Below are 27,561 nucleotides of genomic sequence, written 5' to 3' on the forward strand. Positions count from 1 at the left end.
GGAAGGTGACTGTATACACCATCCCAATTATCTGTACAATTTTTTGGAGAGTTGCAAAGAGAGAAAATCTGAAGGGTTTGTGGGATTGGCCATGTGTCTACTGGCACTCCCACCAGACAGGTGGAGAATGGATTTTCCGGATTCGCAGTAGAAAGGCACAAGGTTTCTTGATGTGTCATGTTTGCCAAAGTTACCCAGACATTTTGTTTAGGTTGTGAAACCATCCAGCCTTCAGCTTGATATATTGTCCAAAACAGGCCAATCACGCTGGATAGGATCTTAATGAAGGTTGCCATCTGTGGAGACACAAATAAATTCCTAATCCTGATTAATCAATTGTTCTTTGTACTTCCATCTTTTATTGCTACATAACGCCTTTTCATCTGTCCCCACCTACGGGGAGCAATCTGTATCCACGTAGGAATAGCACTATGTATGAAACACTCAGTCTGTAAACATGCAGATTTTGATTCCTGTTCTAACCATTGCTTATGGTGCTGCAGCCACCAAACAGCCGCTGCCAGGGATAACGACTCTCGATTTTCCCACAAACCAAAACATTCTTGAATTGGCTGTCCTGCAAACCTTGCTAATGCCCTCTGTGGGTTGTCATTAATCCATGTGTTACGACAGTTAATACATCTTAACCCAAAATATAGCTGTGATTGGTGTATCCAATATCTTTTTTCACATCCTCCACAAAACACCTTTACCCACGCTTGATGATCTGGATTGTTGCAGTTTAAACAATTTTGCCCACTTCTTATTACATTCCCATTTAACCACTCAATAATTCTCCATACATCTGACAATGTTGCCCAGTAAAGTGAATGTCCGAGTAGACCCTCAAGTTGGGTCAAAACAGGCTGGATCTTCAGCCGCTGTCGATGAGCTTGTCTCTCCTCTGGTGTCATTGGGAGGTGCGGCAGGTTTCGCCCATCTCGCTGGAACCCATACGGTGCCTGTTGGTGTAGAAACACAAAGATATCCCCTTCCCCATATTACTACTTTAGCTGGTCCTTTCCACAATCCATCTTTTGGATCCTTATAATTTACCCATATCTCTTTCCTTCCCTCACTTACTTTTGCCTTCTCATAATGTAACATAGCTGGTGGTTGTTCTGCGTCTCCAAATATACACAAGTGATTCATTACAAATAATGTTTTTGCTAATCTTTCCTGTACATCCTGTATTTCCTGATATTTTGCTACATAACGTTTCAAGGTACCATTTGCTCTCTCAACTATGGCCTGTCCTGTGGGAGAATGCGGTATCCCTGTTACATGCTTCACTCCCCACTTGCTTAAAAATCTTTGCACTCGACTTCCGACATATGCTGGTCCATTGTCTGTCTTTATAGTATTCGGGACTCCCATTATTGCAAAACAACATGTTAAGTGTCTGATTACCTGTATGGCCTTTTCTCCACTCTGCGCAGAGGCCCATATATATTTGCTATAAGTATCTATAGTAACATGTACATATTTAAGTCTACCAAAACTTTGTATGTGAGTCACATCCATTTGCCATACTTCATTAGATTTCGTCCCTCTAGGATTGACTCCTATTCCAATACCAACCCCTTTATTGTGAAAACTACAAACAGGGCATGTTTTTACTATGGCCGTTGCTTCCGCCATTGTGATGCCAAACTGTGTTTTTAGCCCTTTTGCATTCTGGTGGAATATGTCATGTGCTTCTTTTGCCAATTTGTCTTTCGGCATGGGAACATGTATAACAGTGGATACCAATTTGTCCGCTCGAGCATTACCTTCCCCAAGTCCTATATCCCATTTATGACTTCTAACATGAATTACAGCATACGGTTGTTCCCTTATTTTTATGGCCCTCTGTAATTGTAAGAACAACTCATAGAGACGCTTATTTTGTACTTCCCTGACTTCTGCATCTTCTATCCTTGCTACTATTCCTGCTACATACATAGAATCAGTTACAATATTCAATGGTTCATTAAACTTAACCATCGCCCAAACTACTGCCAACAGTTCCAAAGTTTGTAGTGTGTCTTGTGCTGTGGCTTTTAATATCTCGTGTTTCCATGTATTATCTTCCTGCCACGTTATAGCTGCTGTCTGAGATTTCTTTCCTGCATCTGTATAAACTGTGATGGCATTCGGGATCGGCGCCTGTTGTCTTTTTGGCTGTTCAATCCAATGTAATTGTCCCAACCATCTCAAAGGTTCCATAGATAATTGATCAGTTGACAACATCATTGGCCCATTTAACATGGCTTCCTGCAATGCTGTGCTATTTGCCAGGTACCACTGCATGGTTTCCTTCTGCATTGGACAGTATATGAATTGAGGTTCTCTTCCACTTATTTGAATAACTCGCACACGACCTTTCTTTACTAAATTTGCTAATGCCTCAATTTTTTGAAGTAGAGATTTTGATTGTTGTAATGCTGGCGTGATCCATTCTAGCACCCATGTCTCCCCCGTTTTCTTTTTAGACTGCGTAATAGCTCCGAGCAAATGCTGTGAACCCATCCACACAAGTATGTCCAGGGGGAGCTCAGCGTCTCTCCGACACACTTGTCCAGAAGTAATACGATCCATAATTTGTTGTAACACTCGCTTCTGATCTGCTGATAAAGACACTACCTGTGCAGGATCATTTCCTTTTAACAGTGGTCTTAATTGTTGTAAAAGCTCGTTTGGAATACCCACTATAGGTTTTAGCCATTGTAAATCTCCTAATAGCTTTTGAGCATCATGCAGTGTTGAAATTTCAGGATTAATTGTCAATTTTTGTGGTGCTACTATTTGTTTCATCAAAGACAATCCCAAATATTTCCATGGAGCTGTTTTTTGTATCTTTTCTGGTGCAATTACTAATCTTTGCTTTGCAAGGGTGTTTACAATTTCTTTTATCTGTGCTTCTGTAAATGGTTCTTTTTGTGCAAATAATATATCATCCATATAATGATAAATTATAACATTAGTCCATTTTTGACGTAATGGCTGTAAGGCTGCATCTACAAAAATCTGACATAAAGTTGGACTATTTCTCATTCCTTGCGGTAAAACTGTCCATTCAAACCGTTGATCTGGCCCTTCTCTATTTATTGTTGGTAAAGTGAAAGCAAATCTGCGCATGTCCTTTTCATGAAGCGGAATCGTAAAGAAACAATCTTTTAAGTCCACAATCAATATAGGCCATTCATAAGGTAACATAGCTGGATTCGGCATACCTGGTTGTAAAGCCCCCATTGGTTCCATTTGTTTGTTTACTTCTCTAAGGTCATGCAAAAGTCGATATTTGCCTGATTTCTTCTTTATGACAAATATCGGAGTATTCCAAGGACTAGTAGATAATCTTAAATGTCCTTGCTGATATTGTTCTTGTACTAGCAAGTGTGCTTGCTCAAGACTTTCCCTTTTTAGTGGCCACTGCTTTACCCATATTGGATCGTCAGATGTCCAAGTTATAGGGATCGGGAAAGTCCAAGCAATGGCCATTAGAATAAATGGTGATCGTTTGTCAAAACTATTCCCATTTGTGCTAACACATCTCTTCCAATTAAGCAATTTACCCCTGGAGGTAGTTGCACTACAGCAAGCACCGCTGTGACTGTTTGTCCTTCAATTGTTAATTGTAGGGGCGGCGTTCGATTAGCTAAAGTTAAACCACCCACGCCAGTGATGGTAGTGGTATGCTCTTGTAATGGCCAGCCTTGTGGCCAAGAAGAAGGCGACAGTATGCTGGAATCTGCACCTGTGTCTAACAACCCTTCCACAGTTATTGCGTTACCTTGAAATGACAGGTGAACAGTCTTTCTGGGTCTCGTACTCAGATCCAGTGTTAGCAGGGTCAGGCTTCCTGTGGATCCGAAGCCTTTATTTCCACGACTCTCCTCAGTTATTGGTCGTATTGTTTGAGTCACTTGTGGCAGGGGCACCAGCTGTGCAATCCGTTGTCCCTGTGCAATCTTTACTGGTGGATTCAGTGTATATGCCATAATATAAATTTCACCTTCATAATCTGCATCAATAACTCCCGGTAAAACAAATAGTCCACATTGTGATGCCGATGATCTTCCTAATAATAAAGCTCCCATGGCTCTCCCATTAATAATGATAGGTCCTCGTACATTCGTAGATATTGTTTGAGGATTATTTGTTAACAGAATAACATCTACTGCTGCTGCCAGGTCCAACCCGAGACTTCCCCGGGTGGCGGGTTGAAGGACTGCGCTGCGGCTGCAATTTTGGTCGTCGCGCGGCGGCCGGCGAACGCGCTCCGTGTGGAGTTTCCCGACCGTCTGCAGCAAGCCACCTCATTATGGGAGTTGGATCGGCAAGTTTGACACCATACATTTCTGGCTGTACAACTCTTTCGTACATGCCCTGGAGCTCCGCATCGGTAACACCGCAGCTGCCCCTTTTTAGGTGTTTGCACTTTAACTGCTGTTGCTGCTGAAGTCTGGAGAGGCGCAAGGGCTGCCATAACCTGACTTTGAGTAGCCTGAGCCTGTTCTTTCATTCCTTCCCCTAATTTCTTTATTGCCTCTACAAGAAAAGCCTGAGGTCCAGTGGGTATCGAGGACGCTTTTTCAAGTGCCTCCTCTACAGTCCAATGTGCCCTTAATGTATTCAATAAACTCTTTGTAGCAGGATTGCCATTTTGTGAAATACACTGTTTTAAGAGAGCACCCTGCATGTAGAGAGGTACTCTTGCTCTTTCAATTGCATTTACCAACTTATCTACAAAACTGCCCAAAGTCTCTTCTCTCCCTTGCTTAATTCCCATATACATTGGAACTCCGCCTGGCTCTTTCACTTGCTCTATGGCTTCTCTCACTAACCTCATTGCCTCTCTCACTTTATCCGGACCGAGCAGTGCTTGAGCTTCTACTCTAGCATAAGGTCCTAACCCCATTAATTCATCCATTGTAACCCCTTGTAATGGATCTCCTGCTTGCCGCTGTACCGCTATCGATTCTAACACTTTCGCTTGCCAATGCGCATTAAACAACAACCACTGACTAGGAGAGAAAATTAACTTTGCTATACCCCGACAATCTGCAGGCAAAAGAAGTTGAGTGCTCCAGAGATAATCTAACATTTGACGAGTCGGTTCACCAGTAACACCATAAGAACTCACTGTAGAGCGCAATTGTGATAAAAGCTTCCAATCTAATGCCGTAACAGTAGCATTTAGTCCACCAGCTGGGTTCGGCTGAAACTGAACTGGAAAAGCCATTGCTGTCGCCATCTGAGTCATCTCCTCATCCCCTTTTTCTAACCCCTCTCGTGCCAATGCATTCCAAGCCCGACACCTTTCTTTAGCGATCTCTATCCCCAGCCCATCTTCTGAGCCAGGAGTAGAATTCTCGCTTTCCGGCGTCACAGTGTGGCTGGACGCGTCAGGGCTACTCAGGGCAGAAGCGGGGGGAGCGGTAGGGAGAACTCGTTCTGAGCTTTCCTGTCCCGTCTCTTCGGAACGTAAAGGTGGTAAAACAAGCTCACGAAACGTAGGCGGTAATGGCCACTTAGTTTCCTCCTCCCCATATCTGGTGTTTTTCTCTTTTGCCGCAATTGCGCCCTGTGCAGCTCTTTTTTTCAGCCTGATACCTGAGCAATTCATTATGAACCACCCTCCATAACTTTCCCAACTTTTTTGCTGTCTTTTCATCATTCAATGTTAATTCCCATAACTTATCTCCAAATTTTCTCCATTCCGATAACTCATGAACTGTATGTGGATTAATAAAACAACCTTGCTCTACCCCATAAGCTAAAAGCCCCTGAAGATCCTTTTTTACATCTATTCCCTCAACCCGGCGTTGTGCCAGCCAGGATGCAAATAAATCATATGCTGCTTGCCTGTCCATACCTTAATTTTTTCCGTTGCAGCCTTTCCAGGTCTCGGCAGCACGTATCAGCAGAGCTCACCTCTTGTGACACCCTGGGCGCGGGCCTTTTTAGTCGCCTTTCGCCGTCCTCGCTGCTTAAGGACCTGAACAACCTTCTCTGGTCTTTATCCTTCGTGGTGCCTGATACGTCCTTTGGCACGTATCACGTCGGGGTCACCATTTGTTGAAAGAACGCAGAGGGAGCCCAGCCATCATTTAATGCACAAAGGCTCAACTTTATTAGTACTCACACTTCTTTTATATCCACAATAATTAGTTCATACATATTGCAAAAAGCAAGCTCCTTATAGGTTGCTAAGGTTAGATACTTTGGTTGCTAAGGTTAAATACCAATCTCTCCCCTTATGATTTCTGCAAGGCCTTCTACATAGTCCTGCTTCTGTTCTTTGTTCTTCTTTGATACTTTTCGGTATTCTCCCATCACGTCGCCGTTGTCAGCAGTTCCTCGGTGCTGTGCCCTTTCTCACGTAGCCAGTTGTTAGCAAACTGCTCCACACATTAAGGGTTACTGGCCAAGCTAGTCACCTTTGCTATGTGCTTTTCTTGCTTACTTAAGAACCACCCAGTTGTAGTGGAAAATCTTGCTGTTCATATTCATCAAAAGAAATTTTCACTCAGACTGTGCTTCATATGATATGGGAACTAGGACTGTATTTTAGAATATTCTATTTTTTTCTTCTAAACCTTTTTTTCCCATTGTACAGTTAATGATGGGAATAATGCCCTCTTAGCCACTCTCAAGAGGCCACAAGTGAATTGAACAGAATATGAAAGATCTTTATCCCCAAAGCAAACAAAGAGTGCAAATAAATAAAATTGCAATCTAAGATGTTTACCTAATATTACTCATTTGTAAACATACGTATTCTTAAAATACCTACCTTTAGTAGGTAGGTAGGTACTTTCCACTGTCACTGGAAAGGTGGATTGAAGTTCATTGTATTCTGGATATATACCTGCCATCTCCACCAGTATGTAAATGTATAACTAAAGAGCATAAATTGGAGTGCAGTCTTGTAGAATGTTGCTGTTTGGCCTCTTTAAGGTAATTATATATTACTGTGTAAATGTTTCATGGATTAATAATGTTTGTTTCACTTTGCGACAATTTTAGGGTTTTTTGTTGTTATTAGGCCAAGAGGGGACCTGTCTTAGAGATCCTTTGATGTTTTTATGGTTTTGATCATCAAATTTTACAACTCTTCTAGACCTGTTCTCTGAAATACTCTGATAGGCAACAGAAAACCACCATTTAATGTAGGGAAACAGTCAAGGAAGAAAGCTTTCTGAGATGAGTGATATATCAGGGGCTATGATTTTCAGCATCTTATGACCTAAAAATGAAGGGATACGAAAACTCAGAATGAATAAGCTTTGACTTATGTGCACACCGGTGGTTCTTTCATTTTTCTTAGTGGTTTATAATGTGGTGTAAAATGTCCATACTGTTTTTCAGGAAGAAAAAAGCAGATCAGTTTTTAAAGACAGTTTTAGTATGTAAGATTTTGGTTTTATGTTTATTATATTTGTTTTACATCTCTAAATTAATATATCCATGCATGTCAGCATTTCCATTATTATTCTCTTGATTTCAGTATCTACCAAACTTCATCCTGTGAAAAAATATAAAGTTCTATTCTTAGGAAGAAAATCAAATAAATAATAAAATAAACAATGTCAGAGATGCTCTTTTTCTAGCTACACTAGACACAACTTTCCCCCCAAGACAGATTCCAATACTTATTTTAGTACCTAGATTTGGCATTACTGTACATCAAGGGAGTTACACTGCTCTACATTAAGGGAGTATTTTTCCTATTATTTGCTGGTTTGGTAGACCACAGTAAATTGAATAAGAGACTCTGGTCTCTTGGAGAGATAGGAATCAGATTTTTAAAAAGTTTTTGAATACAATTGTATTTGATAATGTCCTGTATATAAATAATTCATATACTTGGTTGAGAGCTTACGGTGTTTTGAGGAAAATGTTGTCTTCTTTTAATGTTTGCTCATAGCCTGAAAGAGTGGAAGAGACATGAGAGGAGATGAAAAAGGTGCATGAAAGAGATATAAATTTATTCTTAGTTACAATAGTGACCAACAACACCCTACCCCACCCCCCCCCCAGATGTTATGCTTTTGATTTTTTTTTTTTAAAGTGGAACTTGCAGCTTTCTGAAAGTAGGCCTCTAGCTAATTACTTTGGTAATCCAATTTTCTCCAGTTACCTGCATTTATATCTAGGTCTTAGTTTACCACTTTATCTAAAACATGCATTGCTGTAGATGCAATTCCTTTTTAAGAACTATTTTTCAAAGGCTCAGTGATGTCAGTTCAGCCCTTCACAGGTCACTTGAATCTTCTGGTTTGTCAGACCTCTCACTAGAATTCCTTGTACAATTTTTCTTCTGGTATAGGACAAGAATTGTGAGTGTCTATCCTGTCTTTCTGACAAAATGCAGTAATATCTACCCTTGATTATGGAATTTTCAGCGCAGTAGGTACAGTAAACAGAGCACAAAATTGATGGTCATGTAGAACCTTTGTGCATGTTGTTATTGACCTTTACATGTCTAGCAGCCAGCTTGCAGCAAACTTAACTTGCTGGTTCTGATAGTAAATTGTCCTTACTGAAAGAGGCTGAAATGGTTTGTGTTAAATTTTGTGCATACTGGAACTCCACACAGTTGTTCCTGATGTAGACAGGCTGTTCCTGCAGTAGAAGGCTGTAAAGACATGTTTCTGGTGAAAGTGCTGGGGTCACCCTTTTCTGTTTTATTATCTTTAAATATTACTAAGATACTCCATTAATTGCAGCTGTAAGTTTACTGTGTGGGAAGTGTAATTTTGTGTGTGTGTGTGTGTAGAGTAACTGGGGGAGGGAAAGAGTTTAATTTGTGATTAAGGAGGCAACATAATTATATGCTTTATAATGTTCAATTTTTACACAGAAATGTGAATGACTAGGGACCTCTACTGATTTGTAAACACAATCATTGTAGTTGAGTATTTTGCAGAATTTGTCAAAAGCTAATATTTTTTTTTTTTTTTTTTTTTTTAAGGAACTTCATGTTGGTGTTGTTTATGCCAGAACATAGTAAGCAAGGCAAATTAACTCCAGCCTCGTGTAAGCTTTTAGTTGGCCAACACAATGCAACTGAGTATGAATTCCAGGTGGCTTTGGAAATGAAAGAGAACTGAGCTCTCTGGCTGGAAGCTGAACGGGATGACGGCCTGGTCTATGGTAGGGAAGCTGAAAATGGAGAAGAGGCACTCCAGAGAAGACAGAAATGTGGAACAAGATGCTGGGGAATGCAGTGCTGAATCTGAGGAATGGACGAGCTCAGAAAGTGAACCTGAGCAACCATACTTCAGAAGCAGCTGTAGCAATACTCAGTGGAGAGAAAAGGAGGTTTCCACTAAACCACATCGGCCACTCTGTCGATCCCCTTGTTTGGATCGCCCAAGTTTTTCACAGAGCAGTATCACACAAGACTTGAAGCTAGACGAATGCAAAACAAATTTGGACAAGGAATACCAAGCTAAAATGGATTTTGCTTTAAAGCTTGGGTATGCAGGAGATCAGATCCAGGCTGTACTGAATAAATTGGGAGCAGATGCGCTCATCAATGATGTTCTGGCAGAGCTTGTGAGACTTGGCAACAAAAGTGAATCAGAGGGACAAAGCAGTGCCAGCAGTACCACTAGTACTCTGGTGCCAAGAGGCCCTTGCCCAAAGGAAATAGCAAGCCCTGAATTGTCGCTTGAAGATGAAGTTGTGGATAACAGTGATAACTTGAGGCCAATTGTCATTGATGGAAGCAATGTGGCTATGAGGTGGGTCTCCCTGTCAAGACACTTGAAAAGGATAAATCACTAAAATACGAGAAAAATCAGTATTGATGGCAAAGTAATTTTAAGTCATGTAGTATATTTACACTGATAATACATCCTGTTTTATGCACTCTTTAGTCCAGGCTTTTAATTATGCCCTTACTCCCTTATATGTAATCTGTGTTCCAATTCCCCTCCCTGCTTTTTCAAACCAAGTTCTCCCCTCAAATCTTTTGTTTGAGCAATCTAGCTGTAGTGAGCTTTTGTGTGGATGGGTTTAATTTTTTTAAGTCCTTGAACAATGTTGAAAATTATTTTTCTTTAATGCCCAGAGGCAACCAAAAATGGGATGAAAACCTGGTTCCTTCCAAAATGCCATGCAGTGTATGCTGATGATAAGTAGCGGACTTCAGGGTATTTGAGCTCCTGCTGATCAAGCCTGCTCAGAATTCAAAGCAATTGAGCTGTGTCAGGACAGGGATATGCATGAGCTGAACTTGCTGACTCACAGCTGTGGTGCTTGTAGTTTCAGACACGTGCACTCATCTGCTTGGGTCAACACTAGCTCAAGAGTTATCTGTCCTGTGCCACTTCTGAGCATGTCTGTAGAGTACACAGTTCAGCTAGCCAATGGTTTGTTTATCATTGAGAAAATATGATTTTCTGTGAGGGAGTTCTTTAAACAGTCTGAGTGATGAGTGGATACAAAGATTTCTTCAGGTAGTGTTTGCACACTAGATTTCCTTTGGTATCAGCTTTCTGCTCTAAGAAATTTGTGATATGAATGATTTTTTTTTTCAGTGTATTAATAAGAAAATTCAGATTTTTATAGGTATATTGAGGGCTCTGAGTTTTGAAATATATAAACCCACCCAAATCCTGTAAGAATGTCTTATATACAGGATTTTCCAGTGCCGAGTTGTGGTTACATCAATCCAAAAGCTGTTTCTGTAAAGCAACATCACCAATATTGGATTTCACTTTTTTCTTTCCTTTTTTTCCTGTGCCTGTTGAATTTGCAGTCTCTGTACTGCTTGAGTTACTCCTGAGTGTAATGTGGTAGCAACTGGAGAAAAGTGTGTGTACTCTTACTGTTGCATAGCTTAGAACTGATGCTCTATTTATAGAATCGTCGAATATCTCAAGGTGGAAGGGACCCGTAAAGATCATTGAGTCCAACTCATAAAATGCATATGCATTTGAAAATTTTAAAGGATATTAAATTCTGAACAATCTGAAATGTACAAAAATCTAAAGAAAAATGCTTTAGCATCATTGCGACTTCTGTATTCGTAAAGTTGAACGGATTTGGATTATGCTGGTGATCCATAGGCCTTAGTTATACAGATGGTCTTAGATCTGTCTGCCTTTGGTCTCTTTCAGTGTCGCTTTAATGTAACATTTTGAGCCCCGGAAGAGCATGCACCTTGCAGTAATCTGTGATGTTGTTCTATTATAATAATAACAACAACAACACTGAAGTAAAATTTTGAATGATGATCCATAGAAAAATGCTAAAGACAATTTTAGTAAGATGAAAATCTCTTAATTATGCAGCATCTGCTCTACAGACTGAGAACATCTGAAAAGTGCAAGGGTTATACACTTATCATGCTTTAAAATGCTGCAGTTATTGATGATACAAATGGAGGCCTTGCCTATATGGTAAAACGTGTATGTTTTAAGTGAAAGGTGCTATATATGGAAAATATAGAAGTCTCTTCAGAAATCGTGACTGATAGGTGCCAAACTAACTGGGCAGCATTACTTCTATCACAGTTGATGAAAAATTGCAGCTGTGTTGAGAAAGGGGGGGGAAAATTCAATTAACAAATTTTGAAGAGTGTGTATCAAGGAGCATAGCATTGGCCTACTAGTCTACCCTTTTCAAATGGAATTTTGGAAGCAGTTCACTTGCTAGCCACACTGAAATGTAACAAAAGTTGGGTTTGATTGGTTTTTGTAGGTGTTTTTTTTTTTTTTTAGTAAGAAGGGCAGACCATTTTTTCTGCTCAACTAGTTACAATATTAACTGAAAAGAACGAGAACCCTTAGTTTTTTATTATTCAGTTATATGGTGTAGCAGTAATATATGCACTCAGTTTTTCAGACAATGTTGGCTTGAGTCTAAATATGAAATCCAGCCATATTGCAAAGACCTGTGCCTCTCTCTTACCTGTGTAGTCGAACTACTAAGGTTATTATAATTTAATGTCATCTTTTTCTCTTATATATATGCTTATGTATTATCCAGGAATTCCTAAACTACTTCCTGAGAGGATTTAAAACCTGATTCTTTAGTTCACTCTATGTTTAGCAAATCAAGATAGGGTGCACCCATGAGGTAGACTAAGATACATAATTAAGATTCTCCTCCTCCAAGGAATTTCTTTTTTCCTGGCAGAAATTTCTTAGGCCATTTTAAAAATTAAACCCCTTTATCTGAATTGTGTGCTGGTATAGAGACTCCTGTGTGTTTCAGCAAACAATTTTTGATGGGGGTGGGGCTTATACAACTTTGAGAGTTCTTTCTTTCCCTTAAAGAGTTCTAATAAATAATAATAAATATAATAAAAATGCAGAACATAAGTATTAGAGAAACATATTTTTTAATCTAGATGTTTAAAAGCACCTATCACCCATGACAGCCAGCATTGTTAGTTCATTCCTTTTTTTTCATTATTGATAACATTTTATGGTAATATTTAAGGTAAGCTCAATTTGTTGGGGAAAGTGGTATTTTTCATTAGCTCAGCTTATCAAATGAAGAAGTGGAAAAACTTCATGTTTACTTGGTTTTGCTTCTGGGATAGTGAAATTTCACCATTTCTACAGTTTTAAGTAGCAGTGTTGCTGTAATCTGATGGCTGAATAGTTCTGGACAATTGTATTTTTCCAGTTATGCAAACTGGTCTAATAAAAAGATTTATATATCTTTACAGACTTTGCCTCCTTAGACCATGGCAGCTTTAGAAGGAAAAAAACCCCACCACCACCACAAACAAAAACTAAAACCAAATATAGATTTTGTTCTTGCTGTTTCTAAAACTTTTGCATGTTCTTCAGCCATGGGAATAAAGAAGGATTTTCCTGCCGGGGAATTCAACTAGCTGTTGATTGGTTCCTGGAAAAAGGACATAAAGATATCACTGTGTTTGTACCTGCATGGAGAAAAGAACAGTCTCGACCTGATGCACCAATTACAGGTAACAGATTGAGATTTTCTTTGACCCCTTGGTTAAAAAGAAAAAAAAGTATTGCATTAAGACACAACCATGTCATCTTTCTGATGGGTGCTACATACTGGGCTGTGGATGTGATGTTGCACGATCATGTTGTTCGTTTGAAAACACAATTTCACTAGTGAGGAAACCAGTATTTAAGTATCTGCACCTGTAAACAGTGCTGTTTTTTTGTAACATTACACTTTCAACAGTTCTGAGAAGTAGTAGTCAACTTTCCCATTAGCAAACATTGCCAAGCATGTTGGAACTGATTCTTAGTTGCTGTGCAAGTATAAAATAAGTAGTGTCAAGGCCAGGGACTCATTTAGTAGGATTATGGTGAACACTGAAGAGGCAGCATGTGTTTTGACCCATAGAAAGTACTTTTGTTTTAGTCCAGGCTAACAAGGTGGCTACTGTAATACAGTAACAGCTGAGTTCTTGACACGTTCAGAAAGGTTGAGTAAAGGTACATGGTTGTTTGCAGAGAAGGAGAGTGGCTATGAAGCTTAAATATTGAGTATTTACCCAGTGCTTTGAAACCTCAGAAATAAAATGGCATTCTGCATTTAGGTATTTTTTAATGATAATGGAGACTGTATATGAACATAATTACAAAATACTTCGTCAGAAAAGAGGGCAAGAAGTTTCATATTTCAAAGGCTGCATTTCTTTCTTTTAAAACTTTTTTTTTAAAAACTGCTCAACTAAAATTATTTTACAGATCAAGAAATCTTACGTAAATTGGAGAAAGAAAAAATTCTTGTTTTCACCCCATCTCGAAGAGTTCAGGGAAGAAGAGTAGTTTGCTATGATGATCGATTCATAGTAAAGCTTGCTTTTGACTCAGATGGCATCATTGTATCAAACGACAACTATCGGGATCTTCAAAATGAAAAACCAGAATGGAAGAAGTTCATAGAGGAGCGGCTGCTAATGTATTCTTTTGTGAATGACAAGTATGGGTTTTTTTCTTCAAAAGTAAGGGAATTTGCTAACTTGGAATCCTCAGTAAAAACTGAAATTCACATTTCATTTCTCTCCCCTTAGATTTATGCCTCCTGATGATCCTTTAGGACGCCATGGTCCAAGCCTTGAAAATTTCTTAAGGAAAAGGCCAGTTATTCCTGAACATAAGAAACAACCGTGTCCTTATGGTAAGTGCCTAAGTCAGCTTGATTTGTTGTATCCAAAGGTAGGTGAAGCAAGCAATTAATTAACATTTTGTCATTATGGGGGGGCGGGGAGGGAGCAGCCATTTTTGGTGTTGCCATCCAAGCACTATATCCATTTTTATACCCTTCATACACATACTAATAAAAACAATGTAGCAGAAAATTAAGGATTACCAGATATCTTGTGGATAACACAGCTTTTTGCTATTTTCTTGTGGCTTGTGTTCCGGGAAGGAGGTTCATAACTATAAAAACTTGTTAGAGCTGTCTTGTTTTATGTAGCATTGAGTATGTTGTCAATATTGAAATCATGAGCCAGTAGGAAGAGAAGTGATGTGTCTTGCCCTTGGCGCAGTGATGTATGTGGATACAGGTGGCAGAGTCTGTGACTGCCTGTATATACAATACATAGAATTATTCCTTAGGGGGTTAATATAGAAATATTATTACCGAGAAGTGGTGAAAGATAGATACAAAGAAAAAAGATAGCAGCTGGTGGTGTTGATTGGTTTTTGGTTTATTTAACCTGAAAACACTTTTCTTTCAGGTAAAAAGTGCACCTATGGGCACAAATGTAAATATTACCACCCAGAACGGGCAAACCAGCCTCAAAGGTCAGTAGCGGATGAGCTTCGAATAAGTGCCAAATTATCTGCTGTGAAAACTATGAGTGAGGGAGCCTTGGCCAAATGTGGCACAGGGCCATCCAGCTCCAAAGGAGAAATCAGTTCTGAAGTGAAACGCATTGCCCCAAAACGTCAGTCAGATCCAAGCATTAGAGCAGTAGCTGTGGAGCCTGAGGAAAAGTTATCAGTAGCGCGGAAGTCCGAGGCCAGCTCTGTCCCGTCTCTGGTTTCTGCATTAAGTGTACCAACGCTCCCTCCACCAAAAAGCCATGCAGCTGGTGCATTAAATACTCGTTCTGCAAGCAGTCCGGTGCCAGGTTCCTCACAGTTCATGCATCAGAAATCCTCACTGGAACATATGTCCAGTGTGCAATATCCTCCTATACTAGTCACCAATAGCCATGGCACCTCAGTTAGCTATACCGACCAGTATGCCAAATATGAATCCTTGGGGGACCATGGCTATTATTCCTTACTCAGTGATTTCTCCAACTTGAGCATAAGTAGTATCCGTAACACAGATTATTATGGGGCTGATATGGACCAGGGGATGTATTCTAGAAACTCAAGCCCCTGTCCTGACAGTTGCTTAAGCCATACAAGTAATGATTCTTATTCCTCTTACAATGACTTGTATCTGGGTGTAGCAGATGCCAGTCCAGAAGACAATGTGAAGATGCACAGACTGCCATCGCAAAATCGTCTTCAGCCTTTTTCCCATGGTTACCATGAAGCCTTAAATAGAGTTCAGAGTTACGGAACTGAAGAGCCTAAGCAATCCCTTCGCAAACAGTCAGTTTCCCACTTAGGCCTACATGCCCAGCATCCAGTTGTTGGAGCGCGGTCCAGTTGTCCAGGAGAATACCCTGTGCCTCAAAACGTTCATCCGTCAACTGCACAACCAAGCCGTGCCTTGGTCATGACAAGAATGGACAGCGTTTCTGACTCACGGCTTTATGAAAGTAACCCTACAAGGCAGAGAAGACCACCTCTCTGCCGAGAGCAGCATGCTAGTTGGGATCCGCTACCGTGTGCATCAGACTCCTACACCTACCACTCGTATCCACTGAGTAACAGCCTCATGCAGCCATGTTACGAGCCTGTAATGGTGAGAAGCATGCCTGAGAAGATGGAGCAGCTCTGGAGGAATCCCTGGATTGGGATATGTGGTGAGCCACGGGAACCTCATATCATCCCGGAACATCAGTATCAAACATACAAGAACCTGTGCAATATTTTCCCTCCAAGCATTGTCCTTTCTGTGATGGAAAAGAATCCCCACATGACAGATGCACAACAGCTGGCAGCTATGATTGTTGCCAAATTAAGAACAGGGCGTTAAAGCATTACAGCCTCTTTTGGATAAATGAAGCTATATAGCATATAGGACCTGGAAGAAAACTTAGATGAAGGAGGAAGGGGCCAATCTATTGTAAATATTTTCTACTAAGATAGTATAAAATTCTGTACACAGTAGCAATCATATATATGCTGAGGCACTATATAAGAATTGATTGTATTGTAAATTTTAAGATTTTAAATATAGGGATTTTTAATAGTATTTTATAGGAAATGCATACCTTGCTGCATGGATAGCTCATTAAGAACTACAATGTCACATTCAGTGTCTCAAAGCTGTTACTACAAAGTTATTGTTAGCAATTATATTGCATGTATTAGTGTACACTTCCAATTTGCTTATAAATGCCTAATCGGCCTTTAAAAGTATGCTCTATACATACCCAGATGACTTTCAGGGTTTCAGCTTTGTCATTCGACACTGCCTACTGGCATATTAAATATTGAAGAAAAAGTAAACTTGACAAAAATGAAAATACTCAATTTGTAAAAGGAAGACCTGATTTCAGCTTTTCAATGTCAATATTGTTGTTGGTACTTAAATTTCAAAACTGTTCCCCAAGAGTTTGCGTATCTATTACATTGTCCAATACATTGGCTCAATCCAACAGAAGCCAAATACTTTATTAAATTAGGACCAAAACGTTAAGGAGTGTGAAGGCATGAGCGCCATTCAATAAACTAAAAGAAGTTTAATTGTAGCTTCTCTCTTCAGAATTGCCTCTCAACTGTGCAGTAAGCAGCTGCTGGCCCAGATGACTAGACAAGCTGAAAGTAAATTGTCAGTTTTATGTAAATTGGATTACTTGACCTGAAGCAGCAGAAGCTGGATGTTAACATGGAAGTTCATCACTAACTACAGCCCTTCCTCTGGGGGCAAGGATGGTGTTGGCATGAGCCTAACACTCAGGATGGCTGCACAAGGTCAGCTCGAGAAGGGGGTGGAGGGGAAAGGCTGCTTCTTGAACAGAGATGCTATGGTTTGGGTTTGTGGCAAAGCTGGCCCGGTTTTTGCTCTTCAGATCCACGCAAAGGTGTGCATTTGCCTCATGAAGGCTTTTAGAGTTCCTGTTTCAACAGGTGAGATAATTGTGTGGCATTGTTTGCGCAACTGATACCTTGCTCAGGGTGGGAACCTTTGTAGCTAAATGTCTCCAAAAGAGGCGTTTATTGTTTTTTTTAAGCTGCACTGACTGGACGCCCTTTTTTGAATCCATTGTATATTTCAACATTCCGAACCATTACTAACTCGATAAGTCTCGAGCTAGGACTTGTTGACTTCTACTGTAGTTTTTTTCATGAAAGTTGAGAAGGCCTGGTTTATGGCCTTTTGTTTCTTCATGAGAAGGTGTGACACTGCCTAAATGTTTCTTACTGTGAAACACACGGAACGTGAGGCTGCAGTCAGGGTTGTTTCTGGTGTTTTGATAATGGCTTGCATGCTGCTTTCTAGTTATCTGTTTGTCTGAGGAACAAAGTTATATAATTTCCTCCACTTGTGTTACTGTAATGGTTGGTTTGATTCAAAATATCTTGTGGGCTCTTTATCATGTGCAAAATATGGTCCTGTCCTATAAAAAAAACCCCAAACCAACAACAAACCACAATTACAGGTGCAACTACAGTTAATTTACTGATATTTGATAATTCTATCATTTCACACAGGATAAACATTCTTGTGTTGGTATAGGTAACGCAGATAATGACCATGTCATTATGTATTTAAAATTAATTAACTTGAAGATGATTCTGTATTTACACTTGGTGTTTAAAAATAAGTTTTAATTAGTTGGCTATCATCTCTGTTAATGGGGAAAAAAAAAATCTTCCGCCATTTTGTAATAGTTGGGGAAAACAGGTTTAACTCTTGACCAGTTTTCAAAAACATTTCTTACTAACCAGCATTTTATATTTTTAATTTGCAATTAATTCTTATTCTCTTCTCTTGCATGGTATAAGCAGCTGAGAGCAATGCCTCAAATAACCAGAAATGACCTTTTGTTTGTTGATACAAATTGTATCTCTTTTTCTTGATTGTATAAAAACTGTGTATAAAAAAAAAAAAATAAATCTCTAGATTAACTTCAGTATTACATTTTCACCACAATGTTTGTGACACCATGTGTCACAGGGAAGTAGCCCATGAGTAATTATGGATCTTTTTTATTTAAAATGGGCACTTGTAGTTTATAGACAAACAAGGACAACTTTTCAAAACCAGTTTATTATGTGCACAGATACTGTGTGTACACCTCAAAGCATCACATGGTTATCTTTAGTCTATTTATTAAGCAGATACATTCTTGCACTAAACCGTATGTAAAAGTGTTGCTGTTAACTCATCTGCATGTGTTTAAAATGTAACAATATAATAGCTATAGACCCTGCTTTATTCTTAATGGGTTAATTTATAAATTATTTAGGTATAAAATGAAGTTTATTGTACACTCACGTTTTCCATCTTGCATGGAATTAAATATTTGTATGTAGAAAAATGTCTGTTCCCTTTTTCTCCAATTATAAAGATAAGCTATTTTAAGAGAGGTTTAGTAGGTGTTTTTGATGTTTTCTAACATGGAAAACTGAGCAGAAATTTCTGTATGAAGTGTTGGGTGGTTTATGGAGATAACTCACTTTTGTAGGACTTGTCTAGTCATTTTAATTTTCACTAACTTTTGTCTTACTGATAGAACAGTTCCTTTTTAAACAAGGGGAATGCTGTGCTAGTGCAAACCCGGCATACTATTTCCCTAAGGCACTTTGAAGGCAAATTGTCTTTTTTCTAAGAAGCTATTAGCAACTATCACGCACAGAGTTACAGAACGGGCAGTGTAGCCTTGTGGAAATAATTTGCAAATTTTGTGCTTGTTTAGTCCTCATTAGAGGTAACGAAACTTTTGTATGTGATGTAGTCTTTCCTAATCAACTCCTTTAAGTGATAATTCACTCATCCACATCTGTTCTCAGATATGTTTACAAGCCAATTCAAAACACCGACACATTCATCTTCAGCGCATAAGCTTATATTTCTTCTTACGTGGAAGAGTTGATCTTATTAACACCTGATCATAACTGTCTATATTGTAAATATAAGACTTTGTATAAATGCTCTTTTTGAGAGCATGATATTTAAATGTTTTTAAAACTGTAAGAGAACAGTTCTAGAAACTATATTTTAATAAAATCCATGAAATTACAATTCTAGAAGAGAAAAAAAAGTGGGAAGGTAAAATCCTGGCCACCTGCAATCAGCAGGAGTTAAGCAGTAGACTTCAGTGCTTCACTGGGGCCAGAGCGTTCTCTGGGAGTTCTGATTTACTGATCTCTCATCTTTAGCTATATTGCTTTCACATAATTTGTCACTTAAAAGTGTATAACAAATCCATGAATCAAAAATCAAATGCTTTATGGGATGTCAGTCTAAGTTATTTAATGTTTTTTTGTAAGAATTACATGTTAGTAATATATTAAATTGTACATATAGATGATTTCACTACTGTTAGTCCTGTTGTTGTTGTACTGAGCTGCAGTAGTTGGCTTTATTCATTTGTAGAATTAAACATTACTGTTTAATTGTTGTAAACTTTTATAAATCTCTTTGGGTTTTTTTGGTTGACCCAAATATAATGTAAGTCTTAATGACAAAATGAGTGAAAATGGATGTTAAACCAGTATGTGGTATTCGTAAATCTCTGTAGTAATAAGCGTGCACTGCTCTAGCTGCTGCTGCTGCATGTAATTCATTCACTAGCATGAGTCTGTTTAGCTTTTGTGAAAATGCTTTACCTGTAAACTTAAAAAGAGAAGGTGTGGGCATGGTTGCTTAGAACAAGCAGAAGGATCCTCATTAAAAAAACCCAAACAAAACTAAAACAAAGTATGTAGGTGACTTCCCCCCTACATACTTTTAATGCCAGTTTGCCTCAAATCGTGAATTTTGGCATTTTAAAAGTCAGAACGTGAAAAGAATCTGTCCAGATAATTCAGTTTAAAAACACTCGGTGACGTGCACGTATACCAAACCACAAACAGGAACATTTCAAGGGATGTATTTCGACTACAGCAATTTTTAAAACTCCATGCTAAAGAGAAGGAACAAGCATAATTTCTGTGAGACTTTGCTCCACAGAGTTGAAATATTACTTTATCTTGACTTGCCGGAAGTTTACCTGAAGCAGTAGTACTGCAGGACTCGGATCACTGGATCTGTCACTGTTATTTCTGTGGCGAGTGCTCAGCTTTAATACTCCTCGTATGCACCCGGGGCCTGTCTGTGTGACACAGCCCTTATTAACTCTATTGCAACATTTCAACCGGAAAAATACAAGTGCACCATCACTTCAATTATTCTCATGCCAGTGGTTGGTCAGCTTTTGGAGAGCCATTATACAATAGCTATGATTTTGGTCTGTGGTATTTAAAGTTTGTAAATGTATTAAAAGAATGGAGAGAAGAATCTAAAAAGAAATATAGGCTATTACCTACCTGTTTCCCCCCCCGCCGCTCTGTGTAAAAGGTTTGCACAATTATTTAATAATACAAAACATGTTATACTTTATATATATATAAAAATTTGCTTATTTAATAAAACTGAGAGCCATTGGATTATTTGTTTCTAGCTTTTTATTTTGTAACTCTCTTTAGGCAAGAGCCCCAAAAAGCTGTTTTGTCCAAAACAACTGTTGTAGTCTGTCCAAATTATTTCTCAGTAGTTTTAGCTGATTTACTGAAAAATACCCAGATTCTGAAATCATACATAATTTTCCATCTGTGCTTAAATCTGTGAAGGAACAGGAAGAAGAATTTTACTTTAACAAGCAGAGGAAGAAGTAGTGTTTAGGTCCTGCTGTCTTGTCATAACACCCCCCTTTGTCAGGCTCTGTATTACACATATTTTCTTTTGCTATTTAAACACTCATTTCCCTTACTAGGGGGGAGGTGATACAGTATCATTTATTACCACTGCTTTAACTTGTTGGGGGGAGGGGGGCTAAAGCAAACGAAAGGAAAATGATACACAAAGATCATGTCTGTCCAGATTTGCCTGAACTTCCCACCATTACCATGTTTGCTCTCTTGAGGGCCAGGAACCAGGTGATGCAGAAGACAGCACAAACCCAGTCAAAAACCAATAAAATAGCTGTATTACGAAGCTGCATTTTCCTAATCCCAGGCCCTTTGTGCTTAATTTACATCCTCAAGTACACCACTCCTGAAAACAAGTACTAATTAGATTCCACAGGATATTACTGTTCCAGTTTTCTCCCCAAAACTGTAACCCCAGCTGAGGTCCTTGTCAGAGTAGCTGCCTTTGGGAATGAGAAAACAGAATATTAAAGACTTGAATAGCCAGGAGCAGATTATCCTAATTAGTTCCACTACTCTGTCCAATTACTTAAATTGAAAGAAATTCAAGAAGTGGAGAAAGCCAAAAGGGGTCACAGGCCACAGAAGCCCTGGACCCAGGCCTGAACTTCCTCAGCAACTCCTGTTTGCGTGACTTATTCCATAGAGTCCCAGCTTCTACCTCCAATCCTTCCATTAGCTTCCCTTTGGAGATGTTTTTCCAGACATTAAAAATCTGTCTGAAGACAGTAATTTACAGGCAGAAAGCAGTCTCAAGAAGTCCTGCCCAATGCAAAGGAAAAATCAAGTAATTTAGGGTTACATCAACATTGCCTCTCCTATCCCCATTCGGAATATGCTTCTAGCAAAGAAAGTAATTAGCCAAGTAAACTTTTACCAAAGGGGAAAAAAACCCATATGTAGCACAGTATTTGGCCAGCATCACCCTTTCCTTTTTGAACTGTGATGTCTGCACTGACAGACCTCAGAAGTACCAAATAGAGTAACTCTTCACTTACTTGCTTTGCAAGTCATTTGAACTGGCTGGCTTTAAACGTTAAGGTTATCTATGCATTTATTATGTATTATTCGTAGTAACATTGTAATTTGCCAGGTACTTGGGAAAGTAGCTACAAAACTGTTCCTCCTGTGAATTATTCAGATCAAAGACCAAGTTTCATAATCCTGAACAGAGCGATACATAATTGTCTAGGTTTTACACTTTCATTGTTTCAGTAGAAGCTCCTTCTTCACTTTTTAAAAATCAAAACATCTGTTTCTTTTCTCCAGCCATTCCCAACTTCTCTTTTTTTTTTTTTTCCTTTGTTTCAAGCCTGCCTCCCTGCCCCCAGTAACACTTTGTTTAAACTTCATGCCATTACTATGGCTTCTTCTCAGGTCTTGGTATTTTTTCTAAAGCATCTGGCAGTTTCGTGCTTTTCTACGTCATGCACAGCACTGGATTTAACTATTTTATTTGACTCTGCAACTAGCTCAAAGACCAGGATTTTCATCCCGTAATTCAGTGGATGGGTTAATGGCAGATAAGCAGGGCAGCAACTACAGCTGACAAAGAAGCTACAGTAGCATGTGATTTTACCAAGTAAACCTTTACCAAAGGGAAAGAGGTGACGTACAGGATGGTATTTTCCAGCATCACGCTTTGAACTGTTCTGCTTGTTTGCATGGACAGACCTCAGAAGTACCAAATAATAATATAAGTAATTTTACACTCTGAAATTCAGTAATAAAAGAACGAATCCTCTTCACTCAAACTTTCCTTAATAAGCTTGAGGAACTGCTGGGTAAAAGGAGAGATTTCTAAAGATCCTAGAAAGAGGAAGGGCTTACATGAAAAATCCCTCCTAACAGAGAGAAGTTGTTTTGCATTAGCACCGCTTGTTTTCAGAGAAGGAAATGTACACAGTATCTTCAGTTTTACAGAACTTTTGCCTGTCTGGTAAAGAGTAACTGCAGTAGAACAGGATGACAAAAAATTAGAACTAAGAAATAATACTTACACTGAGCTAACCCTTTACCTGAGAGTCAGCCCAAAGCATCCAAGCCATTGTTCTAAACTTGCAATTCAACCCTATCCAATGTTCTGCTGAAGTCATATGTCCCTTTGTGTATCTTTCTACAGAACATCAGCACATAACACCAGCAGCAGCTCTACAGAACTAAGAAGATGCCATTTCACAATGCTGCACTGACATGTTCCTGTTTAGTTTGTAAATAGTGCAAATTGTTACACTGACCCAGAGAAAGGCTCTGTCTTACCCTCTAGTAGATACACTCCAACAAATTCTTACTGAGGAGTCCTGCAATAAGTACATGCTTAAACTCCTATCTTTTGACAGGTAATTGCAGAAGCCTCCAAGTTCCAAAAACCTTCAATACAGGTAAAGAAAACTGAATTTAGGAAAAAGTAGCTGGAAGTCCTTTTTCTCAACAACTTTCCAACAAGGTACTCAAGACCATTTCTGCAGTAATTGCACTAGCTCTCAGCAGAGACCACAGTATTAGTTACCAACCTCAGCAAAATCATGAATAGAAATATCATCAAGCAGAAAACTTCAATTAAAGATACAGTAGTCGCCTCAAGACTATGACTTGAAAAAAAACTGTGAGAAAAAAAATTTTTGAGGATATTTAAGCACTACAGTGCATTCAGCCACGGTATAACTAGGCTTAATCCCTAAAGCTTCCTGTGAAATCCTAGCTAGATGAAAATTGTAGCACAGTCTCTTTCTGGCAAAATCATGCAAACTCACACAGGACTGTCACTGAAACAGGAAGGGCTCAATAGTCTGGCCAATGGGGACCAGAGGACACTTCCAAGAATACCCGAGTGAAAAAGAAAAAACAGGATCCAGAAAGAAGGTTTGCCTTCGGCTGGTTATGTTTATTAACCACGAAAAAAATCAAGGAACACCGCGGGATTCCGAAGTACTCTGACTGTATTTGGCAAACATCAACTAGAGCTAAAAGTTCCTGATAGTGGTTAAGCAAGACAAGGGTTACTAGACATGGAACTTAGTAACACACCACCTTTATAAAATATTGATTTTACATGGTAAAAATCAGTAAATCTTCACAAACAAACAAACATACATACATCCTGGAGTGGCTATTTCCCTATCACCATTACTAGTTCTTCCATGCCACTTATCTTGTGCAATTCCGAAAGCTGCAGAGCTGTCTTAGAAAAGTTGAAGGCCACTTTTTATCTTATGGAAGTCATTCTGGGTCCATAACAATCCTCCTGTCACAGGAATATTCAATTCTGCAGAGCTGAGAGAGGAAGAGAAATAAAGCACATAAGCACTGAGCCAATTTAGAAGCTCACATCACCAAAATAATTTTGATAGCACCTTAAACTTGGTAACAAGTTTTATTTCCAACACAAAATGTTGTTTCTCATTTTTAGCTCTGAACATTTAGCTGCTGTATTGACCTTAGATTTCAATGAGTTTGTTCAAGATAGGGAACAACAGTCCCGAGGTGCCAAAGCACAGACCAAAGGAAAGGTCACCAGCTACTAACAACTGTGAGGGAGACACGACTTCAGAAATAACCACACAACAATTTTAATTAGAACCCTCATCTGTCCTGCGCAGCTAGGAATACAGGCTAATCGGGTGAAATGCTAACACAGCACGTAGTCAACATGAAAACGGTCTGTCACAAGTTACAAATGGTTCATTGCCTATACATTCTGCACACCGAAACTAGCCCTTCCTATGGCTTTGCAAAGTAGTGCAGAAACTAGTGCATTAACAGAGACTTTAAAGGAAGTTTTTTGGTGAATGCACAGCATGCTCAGTAATTTCTAATTTTAGAAGGAGGCTCGTTCTAACAGGTGTAAAATCCCTTTTCATTGCAGAAGTTACCCAGTTAGGGCTGAGTCCCAGGAGATCCCCCAAATAATGACCCATTTACATGACTTGCTAACACAGAACACAAAGGAACATCTAATGTTTTATACAGTATCCTCAGACATAAGGCACTGTCAAACACAAGGCTCAAAGAACAGCTGGAGAACATCTGTAAATCTTTCCCTACCCAAAGTTTTACTATGTGAAGGAACATAAATCACTACCACGTCATGAAGTAGGTCAGATAAGGATTTCTTTTACAATTTCTATTCATTTTACAAGAATGGTGAAGTTATCAATAAAACAAATCTTTAAAGGATCCACTTGAAACCTGCTATCTGACCTTGTGAAGAAAAAGGGAAAGTCTGGCTGTCTTGTACATCTTTTTCACTTTCTCTATTCCTTATGCCCGAGGAGAGCTCATGCACTCCTAGCTATCACCTAGCATCCTCCCGGATAATAATATAATCCCTGCCTACTCACTGTCTTTACCCTTCAGCACGTATTAACCATCCCTCTCACCTACCTGCTTATGCATCTCATCCTTAGGACAACAGAATCCAGTCACTATCCATGACCATCAAATGATGAATCCCATTTTTGAAATGTCAGTGCAACTGCTTGATGCAATCCCTAAAGCAATTGCATGTCTGCAACTCCACCCTCAGAAAACTCTCCAATTGGTCGTTATTTGCCAAATTCGCCCCTGCTGTCAAGTAAAACTGACACTGGGAGTAAACAAAAAGCACATATGCTTATCACAAAAACCAAAACGTCTGTCTGAGGATGACAGCAGCTATTCAGAGCTTCAGAGGCTGTCACAGCAACGCTAAACACAAACTCTGACAACACACATACGCCAGAAAACCCACCAAAGAACACAGTCTTTTGGGACCAGGGAGGAAGGAACTGCAAGCTTTTCCAAAGAATCCAAGCATCGCAGGAACTTATGTCTCATGTTAAAACAAACCCAAAAAACCTCTGAAGACAGTAAATAATCTCTGCAAACAAGACTGAGATGTTTGGAAAGATTTATACAGCAACTTCAAGCTATACACCGAAAAACTCAATGCCTTTTTCAGGTGTTCAGTACTGGAATAACTGGCTAATAACTGGCAGATGACGCTGCTCAGAGCTCCTAAGAGACAGATAATTTCTCCTTTAAGGTCAAAACACTTCTTAGACACTCCTCGTTCAGATGAAACACTGCCAGAGGCCTAGCAGACAAAGCCAACACAGAAACATCACAGCTATCACGCCCGGTGTAATGACTGACAGTCTTCCTCTGGCTGTTGGAAACTGTCCTGGAATTCAGCCTGCTAATGGGATAATTTTTCCTTCCTTGTGATGTATATTCCTCATCATTCATGACTTCACAGGCCTGCTGTCATTCCCAGGACAGGGGCTCAGGGGACAGTCACTGACATCATTCTCTGCCTTAACTGTACTGCAGGAAGGTTGCCAAGAGCAGGCTCATCACCACAGATCGACTGCGGGAGTACTGCCAACCAGAGTAACACAACTTTATTACTTGGGACACATGGGAGAAAGTGCCTTTTCTATAATCAGTGCTACTCTGTCCCCCAGCCACTTGCCTGCCACTAAAATTCACTGCTTTGGGTTGGATTCAGCTCTTTTTGAACTATTTTGCTTCTCTGAGATTCAGGCTATTCTGTTTTGGAAACAGCATGCTTGTCTGGGAACATCTGATGGCAAACCAGAGAAACCGTGTGTAAAGGGTTCCAACAAGAGGCCAAATTGTGTGGTAAGTGGCAGGCAGAAAAACAGGAGCAGGGAAAGACCAAAAAATGACTTATCCGGCAGCCTTGTAGGGGAAAACTTTGTGGATAGCTAGGCTGTTGCTTTCAGCATAGGGAAGGCACATTCTCCAATTTTTGGAACCTCCATAAACAACAACAAAAACAGAAAAAGAAGTGAAACCCCGGAATTGAGATGGGCTTGACTGTCTCTCAAGATTGAGTTAATCTTTAAAAGGGAAGGGACGTTGTCAGCTAAAACCTATTTTTCCTGGTACGCAATCAAGTTTTGCTACAGATTCATAGAAGCTATTTAGTAAGAAGCAGAGGCCTCCAACAAGGCAGACAGAATTCAGGCAGATGTTAAAGAATGCGGCTTAAATGCATCATAAGATCACCAAGAGGTCCACTCTTGTCTGTGGACCTGGTGAATGAGGGAGGCAGCAAGAGGTTCTGCTTCTGTTACACGCCTTGTCCAAATCCCTTTTTCCAAATTAATGTCATACTCCATCCTCCAGAAAACCCTTTGTGCAGTTCGTTACCTTCATTTACTTTAAGTCTGTGGAGCCAGGCCACAGCTTTTAGAAAGGGCATGTCCCATTGCCTGTGCTGCAGATGCTTTTTCCAAGCATCTTATGGATATTTTCAAAGTAAAGCACCAAATTTTCACAATCTCCCATAGCATACTGCGGTACCCCTACAGCGAGGCTGTCAGAACAGCTCCCTGCAGATAGAGAAGTTGGAGGGCAGTATCAAAGAAGTAGTAAATAGCAAACATCTGTTCTGGAATAACCCACATGAACCCTTTTGAAGGGGAAGCAGAAACCCCACATAGGTGCAAGACAGCGGAGAAAGTTTCTGCACAGAAGAATACATAAGAAGGAGCCAAGACAGTCTGCTCCCCTCTGCCTCTGGACAAGTCAGAACCTTTCCGATGCCACGTGGCCCTTGGCAAACGGAGAA

The 27,561-nt window shown here is 39.6% G+C and overlaps 2 protein-coding genes across 5 annotated transcripts in view; one reads left to right on the plus strand and one right to left on the minus strand.

Moving 5' to 3' along the window:
- ZC3H12B (zinc finger CCCH-type containing 12B) overlaps positions 1 to 20,723 on the plus strand; it is a 40,651-nt gene extending 19,928 nt beyond the window's left edge. Inside the window, exons 2-6 of one of the 2 annotated variants that reach the window (XM_074882928.1) lie at positions 8,963 to 9,737; positions 12,801 to 12,940; positions 13,683 to 13,917; positions 14,009 to 14,115; positions 14,681 to 20,723. In XM_074882928.1, coding sequence (XP_074739029.1) covers positions 9,127 to 9,737; positions 12,801 to 12,940; positions 13,683 to 13,917; positions 14,009 to 14,115; positions 14,681 to 16,101 — 2,514 coding nt within the window. In that variant the 5' untranslated portion in view covers positions 8,963 to 9,126 and the 3' untranslated portion in view covers positions 16,102 to 20,723. Of the gene's footprint in view, positions 1 to 8,052; positions 9,738 to 12,800; positions 12,941 to 13,682; positions 13,918 to 14,008; positions 14,116 to 14,680 lie in introns of those variants that run through there. The other variant, XM_074882929.1, reaches the window with a different exon arrangement.
- Positions 7,401 to 27,561, minus strand: part of LAS1L (LAS1 like ribosome biogenesis factor) — a 53,389-nt gene continuing 33,228 nt past the window's right edge. For 2 of the 3 annotated variants that reach the window (XM_074882930.1, XM_074882931.1), the window contains exon 13: positions 23,843 to 24,257. In XM_074882930.1, the coding sequence (XP_074739031.1) occupies positions 24,167 to 24,257 (91 nt within the window). In that variant the 3' untranslated portion in view covers positions 23,843 to 24,166. Of the gene's footprint in view, positions 7,514 to 7,870; positions 7,917 to 12,895; positions 12,968 to 14,307; positions 14,527 to 23,842; positions 24,258 to 27,561 lie in introns of those variants that run through there. The other variant, XR_012630751.1, reaches the window with a different exon arrangement.

The sequence above is a fragment of the Strix uralensis genome, chromosome 13, assembly GCF_047716275.1.
Source record: "Strix uralensis isolate ZFMK-TIS-50842 chromosome 13, bStrUra1, whole genome shotgun sequence".
Taxonomy (NCBI): domain Eukaryota; kingdom Metazoa; phylum Chordata; class Aves; order Strigiformes; family Strigidae; genus Strix; species Strix uralensis.